This window comes from Thermobia domestica, chromosome 8, assembly GCF_964235325.1.
Source record: "Thermobia domestica chromosome 8, izTheDome1.hap1.1, whole genome shotgun sequence".
NCBI classification, from domain to species: Eukaryota; Metazoa; Arthropoda; class Insecta; order Zygentoma; family Lepismatidae; genus Thermobia; species Thermobia domestica.
The window spans coordinates 110,188,981-110,205,888 of NC_137461.1; the positions used below are offsets into that span (position 1 = coordinate 110,188,981).

At 35.6% G+C, this 16,908-nt stretch overlaps 1 protein-coding gene across 3 annotated transcripts; it reads left to right on the top strand.

Moving 5' to 3' along the window:
• The first annotated feature begins 824 nt into the window (after nucleotides 1-824).
• On the top strand, nucleotides 825-15,344 carry LOC145693146 (uncharacterized). Of its 3 annotated transcripts, XM_081768882.1 has the most exons (4): nucleotides 825-1,274; nucleotides 7,335-7,558; nucleotides 8,880-9,039; nucleotides 12,673-15,344. In XM_081768882.1, the coding sequence occupies exon 4, from the start codon at nucleotides 12,752-12,754 to the stop codon at nucleotides 13,190-13,192; it is 441 nt and encodes a 146-aa protein (XP_081625008.1). In that variant the 5' UTR covers nucleotides 825-1,274; nucleotides 7,335-7,558; nucleotides 8,880-9,039; nucleotides 12,673-12,751; the 3' UTR covers nucleotides 13,193-15,344. The 3 variants fall into 3 exon arrangements, with proteins under 3 accessions (XP_081625008.1, XP_081625009.1, XP_081625010.1); XM_081768883.1 differs by lacking the exon at nucleotides 8,880-9,039; XM_081768884.1 differs by lacking the exons at nucleotides 7,335-7,558; nucleotides 8,880-9,039.
• Nucleotides 15,345-16,908: the final 1,564 nt, after the last annotated feature.

The window sequence follows — 16,908 nt, forward strand, 5'->3', positions numbered from 1 at the left end:
CCCCAAAACTTCCTAACTCAACATACATTTATATACTTTCTCAATAAAACTATACATGTTTAACAGGGAAATGATTGATGTAGCATGAAAATTTGATCTTACACTTCATCTGTATTCTTTCTCTTATAAAAAACGATCTAGTTCTATCATTTTTTAATGAAAATATAGGTGGAAATATTTTACAATTAGGCCTACTTATCGTCTTTTAAGGTGTAGAATAATACCCGTTCAATCAGTGTTCGAAGCGGAAAACAAGCAGAGGCGGTATGTTTTATGATGATTTTGACTCAACATACCGGCTATTTAAATATTGTCTTGATTACTGAAAAACCAGAGACGGCATGTCCTCATTTATGAAAAAGCAGAGGCGGTATGGCATACCACCGCATACCGTCTCACTTTGGCTTACAGTATTGGAGCCTTCAAAGTTTGGACTCCTCCCAACCAAAAATTCTGGTTGCGCACCTGTGCTTACTCGATTAGTGAAATGAATTATGAGACATTGTTTTCTGGAATCTAGAAGAATGTGAAAATATCCGTAGGTATCAGCCACAAAAAGTTTTCCATTCACTCTATTATAAACAATTTTTACCTGCTATTGCAGCGAACACGTTTCCGAAAAAAAAAAAAAAGCTGTTGCTGGTGCTACTCGGTCTTGCAGAAGCGATAGGTATCACTTGTTATTGTGTTATTTTTATGATATGAGTGAAATAATTATAAGCAATAGTTTTCTGAATTCTTGAAGAATGTGTATTACCAACCCTAGTAGCAAGGTTGGTTGGCCCACCGTTGGGGATTGAGTGGGATTTGGTCAAAACAGTGGGTGATGGTCGGTACAAGCCTATAGTGGAGAAACGTACGTTGGCCCACCGTTGGTTAAATGTATGGTTGGCCAACCAACTATTCTCCCGACCTTAACGCAACTATACTCGAGTTGACTGTTTTCCCAACCAAGAAATACGTTACTTTAGCGTTGGCTAAATAACGGGGAATCGCTCTACGAAAAGCATTTTTTCCCACCCCACGACCACTGATTTTTATCGTTGGGTAAAGGTCGCTAACTCCAACATACTTGATGTTGGTAGAGTGCGTTACTGATCATGCGCAGTTCTTCACCGCCATATTAGAAGTGTTGTGGTCATTGCGTTGTCTCTCTACTTACAGAAAAAAGAGTGTGATCAAACTTAAGTGCTTTTGTAAAAAGATTTAGACCTGATGCAAAAAACCAGCACTATTCATAAGTGAAGAACACAAGACAAGACAAGACAAGAAAGGTAAGTAGGTTATATAATCATTCTATATAAAATAATTTCCATACTTTTTTTTTATGGAAACATGTGGGTGAACAGGTTATGATTGTGCATGGAGTGCTAATGTAGAATAACATTGAAATGATTAATATCCATTTTAAGAAGGCAAAATTAGTTTACGTGAGCTAGTTACACTCTTCACTGGGTTACAGTACAGCAGATGTCTGCATGGAAATTAAGAGTTAATAAATATTTCTGGGTTCAGTTTGGCCGATTATCTTTGGCTACAATGCATTGTTCCTGCGCATGCACATTAGGTTAGGTTAATTCTGCTCTTCCACCCAAGTGTGACATAATGCTTTGACTTTGTATAAGTTTATGCATTAGTAACGATTCTCCAGTCACTTGAAAAAAGGGAAATAGTGCCAAAATGTACTGAAAACAGCATGCAATAAACTTTAAGACATATGCCCCTTGTACTTAGATTTTGAGTGAATTGCCAAAGTCCCAACCAATTTCAGAAACTTTGCCGAATATATTGAACAATTAGGCCTAGTTTTGGTTTTCAGAGGAACAGTGTGTATCAGTTAGGAGATTTTTGTTTTTTATGTACTGGAATGGGCATTACTCGAGCACACAATTCTACCAAATTTTGACACGTTTCCTATATTTTCAAGTTATGTTAGGGCTTTGTATTCCTTTTAGCAGAGCATGCATTAAGTGAGGAGAGCAGGGTTTGCCCAAGTGGGCCCTGCCCGATAAAACCCACCGGGTTTTTTCGGGTTGGACCCACTTGAAAAAAACCATCTGGGTTTTTGAGCTTTTTGTTAGTATTTTTATTGGTACAACTAAGGCGATCATATTGAAAGTGATTTTTATCAGATTTTGAACTTTCATTGGGCGAATCAGATGCTTTCACGTTAAGGTACTCAACAGCATTCAACATAAGACATTTATAAACTTTAGAATGCACTGAATGGATAAAAAGAAAAAACCTTCTCTTAGCTTGAGATAATTATAGAACAAATTAAAGTGCAGAATATGCTTATAGCCTGTTTGAAATAAAATATGCAATTTTATATTTTAGAAGATACTTTCCGTGAATACTGTGCTCGCCAAATGCGACACCGAGGAACGTTATCCCTCACAGAGTGCCGGTACTATCAGTAAATATGTACTGCATTAGTGAAAATACTAGTATTATTTTTGGCATTAGTGCCGTAACGCCGGACCAATTTGAAAACTGGAAAAAGCACCAAAATGCACTGCATTCGGTTATATTTTGTTGGATTACATCAAATTATGTTACTTTACGTTAGGGGCATAAAAACTACTACAGCACAGAAACACAAACCAACCTGTGCTAGGTGGCCATTAAAAAGCACGAATGCTGTCGAACCGAGTCAGGGCAGGGAGACCCGAGCGGAGCAAGGGGTTGCGTCCGAAGGGAGCAGATGGGTATGGTAGTGACAACGTTCCCGTTCACTTGGAAGTCACTTATCAAAACTGAGGCTTGTAAACTTTTCCGATTTCAAGAAGAAAATCGTGCACAACAGTTTCCTGGGGTTTCGTTTCCTTAAATAAATAGTCCGCTAAATAGCCCTCGAAATGCTCTTCCTTCTTCCCCAACACCTTGCCTTTCGCGCTACAATATCATAACAAATGTACCTCTCCGCGAAATAGTCCTTCCGCCTCAACATACTGTGCCGCTTACAAAATCAAAAACAACGAACAAAAACAGCTTTCTTCACTTTTACTAGTTTACTTACCCCACTTTCACTCATTCTTACTCGCAAACTTAAATAAATTCTTCAATTGACCGGGTAAATTTCCTAAAATTGGTCCGGTGCTACGGAACTTAACCCTTATTATTATTATTATTATTATTATTATTATTATTATTATTATTTTATTTATTTTTGGTTACCTTTGATGGTAGCACAAGTATTCTTAAGTAAAATTTGGTTTTCCAACAACAGCTGTTTAGTCCAGTTATTTGTTGCTCCTCCTCAATAAGCATTCTGTAGAATCAACAGCAGCAATAGCGTAAAAATTCTTGTCAAATTTAAGAATCGTAATGCTCAGAGTTCCGAAAACCGTGTGACGCTTATTATTTCAAGTGCTGAATTCAAACTTCCATACTACTAGAAGTTTCGATGTACAGTAAAAAAAGCTTGGATTTTAGAAAGAAAAAAAAAAGAAAGAAAACATCGCGAAAGAAATGCTCGGGAAATTCCCATAATTGAACACAAAGTATCGGAAGTGAACTTCACCGATAAAACTATTTATTTTATAAAACATGAGTTGTGTATTTGTTTTAAATTAATATTTTTGGCGAACGTCATTGAGGCTCCCGGGATGATTCTATCTACATTTATTCGTTCGTCTGCCTGTACCACACATACTACACGGTACTACTTTCAGTCTTTTAAGCTTAAATTTTCAGGGCACAATCAGGAGATTTTCTGTAAATTTCCTGTACAGACTTTGGCTGCATACCAATGTAAAATTTCAAAATCGCGGTCATTTTGTTCAAAATAGCAGGTGTTGACACTACAAATCAAGAGACATTGAAATATTTCGAAAAAACCCAATTAAACCGGAAAATACCCATATGGGCCCAGGTGGGTTGTGCTTTTTCAAAAAGACCCGGTTTCTTTCAAACCCTGGAGGAGCTCCATTACTACTTGCAGATTGACTTCAGGCGGGCTCGGCAGGGTTGCCTGGTTTAAACCATGATTAAAACCTTGGTTTAAACCAGCTGGTTTTTTCAAAAAAGAAAAAAGAAAGAAAAAACATCTGCTTTAAACCAAAAAACAAAAAATGTTCGTAAAAGTGTAACTATTCGTAAAATTTTGATGAACACATATTTGTGGGCTATCACGTTTCACTCCCATATATTATTCGTACTATATTTAGACCTAAATTCCCCATTCTTTACTCAAAGATATTATATTACAAAAGCAACTTTTTTTTATGTAACTTTATGGATGTTTCTTTTGTGATTTTTTTATAGTTTGTTACTATTGTTATGCAACCAAAGGAAAATTCTAAAAATTGTTTCGTTTTAATAACGTTTACTATTGATAAAATACATCGAAGTACCGTACTTTTTTCGGGAGTAGGGTCATACAAACCCCACTGGAGGCAATTATTGAAATAACAAGAATCTTTGGTAACTATTTTTGTATAAATTGGTCAGAGCCTAAGTGGACTCAAATAATTCGTATCTTTATTCATTTTTCTTACTGATATGCAAATTAAATAGTTATATTTCTTGGGTTAAGTTCCAAAGTTGGCGTCCGTTTCCAGCAAATTATTTATAATTTACAGGAAAGATATGGGTAATTTGATCGTTTGTGTGCTTGACAATACACAAGTCTGGAAAAATCTCTTTATTTGTTTTATATAAGAGGTTATAAACATGGAACAATATGGCGAGCGGAGGGAACTACTTGGCGCAAGGTAACCAAACAGTTGTATTGTGGGAAAGAAACGAGCATTTATGTTATTAACATGGCGAATGTACAAGGGCAATGAACTCACAGTTTTAACATTTGTGAAGCAAATACGTTGATAACGAACAAAATCTTTTAAAAGTTTGTGAAGAGCACGGATTAATGAACCCAGTAACACGTTGCAGAAAGTGTGCAAAGGAGATAACAGCGAAAAAAAACGTAGTGAAAGCGGACGCCCAACTTCGGAATAAATGCCTATTTCTTTAACTTGGACTAATAAAAGTCGTAGTGAGCTGACTTGGACTATATTAGTTCTTCTGTACTCTGTAGTACTTTGAAATTGTCCATATGTAATTCTGTATAATGGTTCCATTGTGCAATTGTTTATCTTTTTGTCCTTCTGTCCTAATGACTCTTGATGATTATATTGACAAATATGTAAAGATTAGTCAACGTATTTTTACCAGGAGTCCTTCGTGAGTGAGTCGGCAGGCGTATCGCATTTGTGGCCAATTAGTCCCGGTTTCGAGTTCAAATAGAGGACAATTTCTCTTGGATGTAAGCCGAGAAGCAGTTTGGATTCCGCTTTAAGCTTATGTGACCCCCTTCCAGCATAACCCGGTTGTTGCATACTAACACCAAGGCGAAAAAAGCTTATTTCTGTCCATATGCGATATTAATACATAGAGCAAATTATTTAAACCAAAAAAAAAAAAAAAACGGGTTTAAACCAAAAAAACTGGTTTTTTGGTTTTTTCAATAAAAGCCATGGTTTTTGCCAACCCTGGGGCTCAGTATAAATACAGTATGGACGTATGGCACACAAACTACAATGCATAAAACACGAACTAACTTGTACTAGGTGGCCACTAAGAAACACGAATGCTGTCTGAGTCAGAGCAGGGAGGCGCGAGCGAAAGCGACGGGGTGCGTCCGTATGGTGCAGGCGCGTCAGCGACGGAGGGTGTACGCATAAACGAGGATAGTGGAGACGCACACTTTCACTCACTCAAAATTCATTTAAATATGCTGTGCACTGACAGTAATTTCTTACATTCACACTTCCATTCTTTCACAAAAGATATTTCACATCGTATTTAGCTATAAATTTTCTTTTTGGTAAAACATTCTGCTCGAGTGGAACCGCGAAATATATGCTAGGCCTGGTTGTTGGCTATTTATTGTGTTTTTAAGTAGCACTGTATCTGTACGTGGAAGGAACTATGATATTTGGCGCAAAGGCACACTTTTTTTTATTTAATGGCGGAAATACGCCTACTATTGTTTTTTTTTTTTTTTTTTTTTAAACGAGTCTGCATTGTTCAAACTTCGCCAAAGATATAGAGTACTGAACACAACAATTTTTGTTAAAAGTAGAAAGAGGAGACCAATGCAGACTTCAGGGACGTATTTCGGGTGTTTCTCCTCCCCCCCCCCATCTGCACCCAAGGTTGAAAACCCTGTGCATTTTACATAACTTGAGTCGAAATTTATGCATTTCATGCCGTAAACTAGTTCTGAACCGGCCGATTTTACACACACACACACACACATATATATATATATATATATGTATCATTTTGTTGAATGTTGATATACTTTTTCCTCAATGCATATGAAAAAGTGTTTGGGATTGCAATCAGTAAAAGATTGGGAATCAATTCGAAATTTAATCCCAATTAGGAAATTTGCTATGAAAATTCATAGCTAATTAACATTTAACTCTAATTCCCAATGTTTTTCTCAGGTCTCGAGATGTATTATCCAAAGCGAAAGAAATTATTAAATTAAAGATAACACTGTTTAAAAGAAAAAACTCACTGTTAGTATTTTCCACCCTGCACCAGACTCCCGCGTGGTGCAGAGCATGTTTGCGGTCAGTAGATAAGCTGGACTGAACGGCTGAGAGGAGAATTAGAATACCCAAACTGTAAGATCAGTATCATAATATCGGGTTTTGAAAGCAGGCATATAAATTAGTATATCCTAGAATTGTACATTCAAAATATGTTGCAATGAATGCATTTGAGGCTGGCAGAAGTAAACTCCTTCACCCATTAACTATTATATCTTTGAAAGCAGAAATGGTTGGTTGGTTTTGTACCCTCTATGAAACTGAACTGGTGCAAATATTTATTAATAAATGAATAAAATTCTGAAAACAAAGTTCAGAAATTATTAGTAGTCTAGTACTATTTTTAACTCTTGTGTACCACCATGGGGTCTTTTGGAACCCCAGATTTCTTTCTCATGTTACAGCTGTTAAACAAGTGAGATTACAGTTCATCTTTTCTTGCAGACTATCTCGAGTTTATGCTAAAGATGCATGCTAAATATTTAAGTTGTCTCTTTGATGGTTCTGCGTAAAGAACATAATTTAGGTGGGATTCTAGAAGACCCTATGTAATTCCTGTGTAAAAGTGTTCTTGGTAGTACACAAGGGTTAACATTCTTAAACAAAAAATGCCGAAATTATGAGCATTCGAAATCGTAATGTTACAAAAAAAAAGAAAAAAAGTTTAAAGTTATTTTCCTTTTATATATATATATATTTTTTTTTTTTTTTTTTGTATTTCTTAAAAGTTATTATATATGCAATACAGGTTATACTTCATTTTTCCCGCAGGTTTCACGGTTATTGCTAAGCATTTGGCGAACATTAAGGGACGTCTGGAACGCATAGAAGAAACCCAGTCACGCATACTGGGATACGTCCACGGAAATTTACGTTCACCGGGAATTTCGCAACCACTGGTATTACCCGACGGTCTGACTCTACCCTGTGAAACGGTATCGTCGGTTAAATCACTGGAAGAATGGGCACACAATGAAAATAATGCTACAAGTTTGGTAGGTTTTGAGCTCACTGTAGTATTTTAGACCGTAATTTCCGTATTTTTATATTATACGGGGTGATACTTCCCATTAGGTATCTTACATTTGTTCAATGACACGTGGCAAGTTTAAACTGAATAAACAAAGTGGGTCATAATTTCCTTTGTAGTTTTGAACATTGATAATGCAGCAACTATGATAGAAATAAACTTGTTCATACCAGCAATTGGCGTCTCTCCTAGTATGAATCTATATAACATGCCACATAAATTGTTCATATATTAAGCCGCTACAGAGCAGTCAACGACCTTAACGTGTCATGTTGGGGCGTGTGTGGTAGAAACATTCGGCATCTGTTTCTATGAATGTCTCAGTTGTTGTAATATGAATATTCACAACCGCGGAAGCGATTATGAATAACTTCGTTCCAGTATACATAACCTAATGAAGCCTATAGGGCATATCTTATTTTATAGAGACTTGGATTTGCGTTCGTTGTATTTTGGGCTCAAGTTCGGCTCCGCCATTCTAACAGGGACTTTCAGGGTTTTCCCACCAGGAGAATTTTAAGAATATGCCTATAGAAAATGGTCATGACTTAAACATTTTCCCGCATCTTAAGCTGTTATGTAACGTGTGTGTTGTATCTAGATTATAAACAAAATGTTATACACAATGCAATGGAAATATCCCTGAAGTAGCATCCCTGCTTCCTTTGTTTTTGTATCATAAGAAAACAATTATTTATTCAGTGTTGGCGAAATGATTAAAGAGAAATAAGTTTTTCATTGTATATTTGCTACACATTTTAAGTATTTTTCATTGTAAATCTTGGGTACAAGAATTATTAAACGGTATGTCACTTTCAGTTAAAGGGGCATTCCACTTTCCGAAAATTATTCGTTATTTGCACAGTATGTTCTTTATGCTTCATTATCCTTTTTAAATTCGGTTCGTCATTATTTTCATGTTTGGAAATAATAACATATTTTACTGTTTGCCTTATCCGGCTAGTTGTTACGGGATGTTTCATATTAAAAATGTTCTGTTTCCGTTCTTTCGTGTGCAAATTGTATTGCTCTGTGCACTGGTACAAATATATGCTATCTAAACATCTCTAAGTAGTGGTATTTAAGAACCTGTAAAAGTCAGGAAATTTGATTTTGCCAAACGAGCGGGAACCCTTTCATCGATTACTTCTAGTTTTCTTCGTTTCTATGCTAGGCAAGGAAATAAATTGATATTTTTAGTTCATTGTGTCCTGCTATTCGTTAGTAACAACTAGTGTATTGGTAATATGTATAATTATAACTGCTTTTATTATATTTGCTTACAGCAAATAGCTTTGAGTACCTTGGGTGGTAAAAGTGTTGAGAAATTAGTGAGACGAATGTTAGAAAAAGTATTCAGTAACGACGCAGCAAAGAAATTCAACTGGACCGGTAGAAAGGGTAAAGAAGCACTAAGAACCCTGAGAATAATGCAAATACTGAAAGGTATGCTTTGATTGGAAACTCCTGTCTAATATGCACTTTGTTTGAGGACAAATTTTGGACAGTCACCACTCCTATCAAGTACATTGAGCAAAATGCCACCTTCCCCTCCTTCCTCCCGCGATCTGAGGTTCATATGTGCGTTATTGTTGTGACTGAATCTTGTGTAGGTTCCATTCGTGGATAACAGACCTATAGGATTTACTTACTATTCATTGATGCTCGTTTCCTCCGATAATATGCGCGAAACACAACTTGTATGCTTTACAAATTCAGGGGTGAAAACGCAAAGGGGCGTAACTTGAAAAAAAGTGCGTTTTTCTATTATGACTTCCACGTGTTCTATCAACTGTTAAAATGCAGTATCTCACTTCATTATAGTTCCGGCGATATAAAGATTTAAAAATCAAATTTCCCGTAGAACTTTAAATCGCTCTCCTGTAAACTTGGGAAAAGTCAAGATGCCCCACTTCGAAATGACGGCCTAAATTTCGTTATAGTTTCCTCGTTGGCTTTTGTCACTGCTTAGATTTTCTAATATTTGACCTGTCGGTATCTTGGGCAAGAACTAAATAAATGCTCTTTCATTTATCTGGCTTATCACTCAGTTGTTGCTACTAGTACTTACCAAGACAGTTTCTGTGCGGTCATGCAATGAGAGTGCCTAGCTGGATTACATGCAAAATAACGTAATCTTACACAGCTACTTTCTAGCTTTCATAGTAAAACTTAATGAATCAAATTTGCTCGCAGCTGACATAAAATTTGTTTTCTACGCCATATTAGGACAAACTGGTCCCAAGCTAATTATTATATAACTATTTATTAAAAGTGTAGACAAAACGTACGGTGACTACCTTCAACATGATCGTCATAAGGCGTTCGGTCCTCATGTTATTATTACTCCATCGTAAGGTATTGCCCGATTTCTCCAGCAATGTTGAAAATATGACATGTCCAGACTTTTGCCTCGGCCTGCATACATGTAGAATTTTTACAATGAACAATTTAAAAAAAATAGTTAATTTTACTGTTATTACTATTATTATTTAGCTTTATAAGAATTTTTCTTTCCCCCAATACAGAGAATTTTCAATTTTCTTTTTATATTTTTTTATTTTTATTTATTTATTTATTTTATTTTATTTAAATGTCAAAAAATTTGAAATAAATTTTAAACGATGTCCAAAATTCACATATCGGGCAAGCTCTAGAAGTTAAAAGTAACTTGAAAGCCCCAAAGAATGTAGATATAGGATTCGGGAGAAAAAAATTGCATTGGGAAGCTTAAAGATGTCAAGGAAGTAAACAAGTGCAGTTTCTTCACTGATTGTCGAAAATTTTTGATAGGCACTACTGAAAGAAATACTCGAAAAATATCCTCTTACTCGTGCCATTTCATGCTTTGATCCTGAGGTATTCTTGTATAAACCTAAAATTGCCCGGATAAGGATGACGAAGTGCTTGGTAATACTCCATCAGTCGTTTCGTCTCGATGATGTTAAAACAGAGGTAGTTGAGAAAGAGTTCGAACCTTTTTTTTTTCAACCGTCTAAAAGCGTCTTATTTTAATTCAAATCTTGATGAGTTTTATAAATCAGTTCTAAGTGGGAAAAGTGAATTCTAACACTTGTGGAGTCTTGTGAGAGTGACATTGATTATTTCACATAGAAATTCAAGTGTAGAGTCTGGTATTTCTATTAAGAAAAGTTATTGGTAGACAACTTGTAAGTGGCTTCTTCATTAGCCCAACGACAACTGGTAGATTGGCCTACGCACGCGGAACTTCAGAACTCTGAACTTCTGTAAAATGTGCGAGAAAAAGACAATTCGGCTTTGGAAGAAACGGGAAAAGAAAGAGAAAATTATCACTTAACTCTGTATGAGCTTATTCCGTAAAAAAAAAAAAAAAATCATTTAGGTGCCGTTCAAAAATTTTGTAGCTCCTGATCCGAAAACTAATTATCGGCCAAGATCGCAATCTTTTGATGCATTTTTTTTTTGGGGGGGGGGGTCATTCCTAAAATTCTCGTTATCTTTTAATAATATGTATAACAATAAATTTGTTTTGTTGTGATACCAAGTAGGATCTATTGCAATAACTGAAAAAAAATCGGTAGGAATTGGTATGGGCAGCTGTAATGTTCGCTCGTCATAACTTTCATTATGTTAAACTTTCAAATATTTTTGCGTTTGAGGGTTTGCATTCTCATAGTTGCATATACATTTACACATTATTTTGAAAAGTTTCTCATTGTTTTATTTTTCATTTTATTGAATTCAAAGAAATATTGAGAAATTCCATTAAAGTATCGGTTTTCTTTTGTTTGTTTACTAAACTTTTAGGAGCGCTTATTTTTTTTCGAAATTTATAGAATCACTTTGTTGCCATTTTTTTTAAGAATTCTTCAGTTACAGCTGCTTGTTGTGCAGAAGGATGGCTAATCTTTTAGTGTTTTATATAAAGAAATTTAACGTTAGTGTATAATATTATTTGAAGATGTCTTATAAAGTCTCTTCACTAGCTCAAATGGCAATTCCTTCGATAACTTACACTGGTCTACTATTATTAGCCTTTTGTATGGCTCTGTGTCTACTGTATAGTGTTACAAACGGAAAGTTGCTGATCTTTGGCAGCACACAGGTTGAGAATCACTGCCCCAAGTCTTTATTTAGCTTTTACGGGCATTCATCATCAGTACACCATTATGTTATTAAATGTCGCGGGTCAGGGAAAATAGGTGATCTTGCACCTGGAAATCAGGGAAAATGATAAAAGTAATTTTGTAAGAACCCTGTGTTGGGTTAAATTCTTATTTTAAAATTCAACCATTCATTACTTTTATAAACGTCATTTCTAGCGTATTGATTACAATACAATGTCACTAAAATGACGTTACATACTTGTTAATATTGTTGATAAATAATAACGCAGGCATGATTATGACGGGAATTTCCTGGTCTAAAAAATACACAAATAGAACCGCACAACTCTATACGCAAAGTACTATTTCGATTCCCGAATATACTTCGTATAGGAGTTGTAGATTTTGTCCTTTATAACCCCATTGCTGGAAATACGTGAAGGCCAAGTTAATTTATTTCTGTCCATACGTATTTTTTTGTTAATCAATCACAGAAACAGGTTGACTTTTTATTTTTTGTAAGAAAACGCTTTTTGCCAACCCTGGTTCGCAACACTTATTACAAGAGAAAAATGTTATTTAAAAAAGATTGAAATAAAAGAACTGCCAAATGAAGTTTTAAAAATATTTTTTCCACTTCATTATTTATTTCGATAAGTTTTAAGGTGTTAAGTGTATATGGCACAAGTCGGAAGGACAAAGGGCTCTGGTAGGGTCTGTTTTGAAAGTTTTATTCCAGTATTCATCTGAGGTGTACATGAAAATTTCTACCCAGTATTGACATTCGCGAAGCGCAGAATTTGCAAATGCTAAACCAGTGGTAGAATGGACCTTTATTTGTTTACTTTAGAAAATCGCGAACTGCAAATGTATTTAAATTATATTTTATAAATTAAGTTCGGCTGTTTTCACTTTGTACATATGAAATATATATTACGTTGCATTTGAGGGGATTGTTTGTGCTAATAAGCTACTTAACTTTTATTTGCAGTTCTGGTTGAGATGAGAGGCCAGCTACTGAACCTACATCCAATTCTTCGATTTTAAAAGGACAGCTAAATAGTTGAAAAATGGAGGAAACAGTGGAAAAAGAAAGCTTTGGAGATTCTGCCAGATCTAAGCGCCGCAAGATTCAAAAGGAGTATGAAGAAATTGTTAATGAATACAAATTTCTCTCTGCAGAAGTAATAGGACAAGAAACAAAGAAAACTAATAAACTAGATTCAGATAACAATGCGAATGAAACTTCGTGCAGAAATGATGATCAAGTTCCACGTGTCAGTGACCTCGACATTTCAGAGGTATCTAGTGAATATGATAATTCTAGTGATTTTGGAGTGTGGAGTGATAGTGAAGTTCCTGATTCTTTGGAAGTGAAGTTGATGCAGTGGGCAAAGGAATATAACATAACTAATACAGCCACTACCAATCTGTTACATATTTTAAACCAATGTTTCCCTCAACTTCCTTTAGACGCACGAACTCTATTACATACAATTGCTCCAATGTAGATACACGTGCAGGGGGTCTATTTAAATACTTTGGCGTAGAACATAATATTGTGAAGAAAAGGTCATCAGGTTTGATTCCATGTGTTTATCCATTTGTAAATTCCAAGTTGTTGGTAGAAAATGAGGGAACATGTTTGGTAACTATTACAATTAATGTGGATGGTTTACCTTTACATTCGAATTCAACCAAATGTTTTTGGCCTTTAATGGGAATTGTGGATCAGCCAGTGATTAAACACCAGTTTTTCAAGTGGACATTATTAATAATTTTAAAAAGTGAAAAGTGTGTGACAGGACTCGAGATCAAACCCAGGTCCTTAGGTTTATCGCGCCTGTGTGCTAACCAACTTCGCCACCCAGTCGATCCATTTTCCAGTCACACAATTTACACTTTTGAGTACGGTGTTCTTTTTTTTCAGACTATATGGAGAGTCAGGATACCACAACTTTCTGTTGTGATTGGACTTCCCAGCAGACACTGGGGCAGTCCAAACTCAACGAAGTTGTAGTACACTCCATGTGGTCTGAAAGAAAGACAACACCGTCCTCAATAGTTGAAATTGTGTGGTTGGGAGTTAGATCGACTGGGTGACGCAGTGAGTTAGCACATAAGCATGATGAGCCTAAGGTCTCAGGTTCGATTATTGGTCCAATCACACATTTTCTACTTCAAAATTATAATGTCTGCACTTGCGGAGGCTTGGTGTAAAAATCGGAAGTCGCCCTAATTTCTTTATTGAGATATTTTTATTTTCTATAGTCCCTACTTTTCGAGTGTTGACTTTGTGATGAAGTATACTTTTAAGAGGGCTAATCACAGCGAAATTAAAATACCGCTAATTTTACAGTAATTATGTGATATCTTCAAATAGATAAAAGAATCGAAATGTGGAACAAGAGCGCCCTAGACAATATCATTTTGCATGAGATACCGTTATCACGAATCACCTAGTAGCTTTGCGTTTGCAGCCATTTGTAAACGCAAAAATAAGTGCCGATTCTTTAAATGACTAGAAATCGAAAGCAGATAAGTGAGTCGTGATAACGGTATCTCATGTAAAATAATATTGTCTAGTGAGCTCTTGTTCCACTTTTCGATTACTTTTATCTGTTTGAAGATATCATAATTACTGTAAAACCAGCGATATTTTGATTTCGCCGTGACGGGGCCTCTTAATTTTAGAAAGAAAGCAACGTTATTAACTTTAAGCTGTACGTACACATGGCGGGGGTAAGGGAAACAGTAGGTATGTTTTATCCAAATCATCATCCTGTGCCTTATAAAATCGAATCGTACGTTTAATGACTCTTTGAATTTTCATTCGCACTGTTGGGTCTACTTGTCTTTTCCTATGATGTAGCGTTTTTTTTATTTATTTGCTTTCTTGGATTTATAAGATAAAAAGGCATTTACTTGTTTTATCTGATCAGAATATTAAGTTGTGTATGTTAAGAAATTATGAAATATATAGGTTTACTAGCCGGTTACACATCTCAACGTTTTTCTTGTAATGTTACAACATATGTATGGGTGCATGCATTTAGAAAGTGGACACTCAGACGTGTGTGTGTGTGTATATATATAATCGCATTCAAAAAAGTCTATTTTATACGTATATGAGGCAATGGTGCTGTAAAATTTCTTCATATGTAGTAGAAGTAATAACTGATCTACGCTATCTGAGTATAATTGTAACATTAACAAAATAAGAATTTCCATTATGTAAAACTGTTTACTGTATAGTGCTTCAAAATATGCCATTTTCATGCACAGATTTACTTCTATCATTAACCACCGGCTGGTCCCCTTTCATATGCTCGTACACATATGTGAAATAATGCTGGTATTTCAACATGGATCCAGATTTAATATGCATATCTCATTGTTGTTTACAATGAACAGTTACCACTATTTTGTTTGCAACTTCAAAAATATTTACTATTTTTCTTTGTTATTGTATTTTTTTTACATTTAAGAAGATTGTAATCTTGTAAAACAAATGATTTTGCAACTTGCAATTATAATAAAAATTATGTAGTGGAAACTTAAGAACAGTGTTTAATTTATTTCATTAATTAATACTGATCTCTTTTCAATTACTTTGTTATTGCAGTAGTATTGTGGATTGGTGTATAAGATAGCAAGGAAAAGTTCCTCAATCTCTAATGGGTATAATGCGTGTTTGTTATTTGGCTGTTTGTCTATTGATTTTTATTTTTCAATAATATGCTTGGTTAGTACTAGTATCCATTAAAACGCAGTTCTGATCAGAACAAAATGAATTATATTAATAACTATACATTACAGTTTCAAGAACCTAACGTTCTCTTTATCAGACGCAAACATTGAGAAAAGACTGTTGACAGCAGATCTTATCATCTGATGGTTGTTTAATGGTTAATGGTTTTCTAGAGCGTTCTAATGGTTATTGATTATCCAGAACCATGGAGTTTATTGTTTAGTACTAGTATAAATGTACAATCGGAAGACGTCGCATCCTGACCCAACATGTAAGTATTCATCTTTAGTGTTTTCCTATATTTTTTGCACATTTAGGGGGCTTTACCCCCTCACTCTTGCCCAATTTTCCTCTCCAATGCACTTGGCATGTACTTTGAACGAATAAATAATCATTGAAAGTTTCATTTGAGTCGGTTCAATTGTTCGAAATTTATCGTGAGACCAACACACAACACAAATGCTGAGCGAGTCGAATCGCAGACTGCTTCACACATTCAATAATCTATATTTTCAGTCTTCCCAAGTTAGCTCAGTCAAACCTCTCCGTTGAATGGTAGTTCATCATCCAATGCTGTCGTGTGCGCAATCAAATGTAGCATAATTCCCTGACGTTCCCTAACGTGTCTTCGCTGTGGATGAGGTAGGGTGGAGATGCATTCGGTTCGACACATTTTACTTTTTACATGGTATTCCTGATACTCAGATCTGTTATTTATTTAGGAATGAGTTATTATTTATATGGTAATAACGCAAATACAGTCGATAATATCTGCGTCATTATATATGAATAATAACTGTGTAAATAAATAACATCCGAATATCTCAGGAATACCATATAAAAAGTCAAAGGTGCCAAACCGAATGCATCACCACCCTACCCCATCCGTCGCAAGGACACGTCGGGGAGCGTCAGGGAATAATGCTAGATTTGGTTGGGTAAACGTCAGCGTTTGGATGGTGAACCACCATTCAACGTCGAGGTTTAGTTGGGGTAACGTAGGGAAACTGGTGGGATTTGGTTGGGTGAATGAAGGCCCAACATTCTCAAGGTTGTTGGGGTTTAGTTGGCCCAACGTTGGGAGATGGTTGGGAATTGGTTGGGTAAACGAAGGCCCACCCTTCTTTTGGTTGGGGAATAAGTGGGTAATGGTTTGGGTGGGAATCGGTTGCCAAAGCGGCCAAACATGACGTTGGACCACCGTTTGTATGTCGCATTACCACCATTTTCCCAACGTTGGGCCAATCGATTTTGCTACTAGGGAATATATATATATCACTTAATTTTTTTGAACAAGTTGCTCAAAAATATTTCCGAAAATTAATACTGCACTGTATATACATTTATTTTATTACTTAGGAATGTTGCTCCATTTTATTTCATCTTATTAAAGTAGTTTACTATAATCTTATTTTTGTTTAAAAAATCTCACTTCTGCTAACATCTTGGACATCCTGCGCAAAACTCGTAACTGGC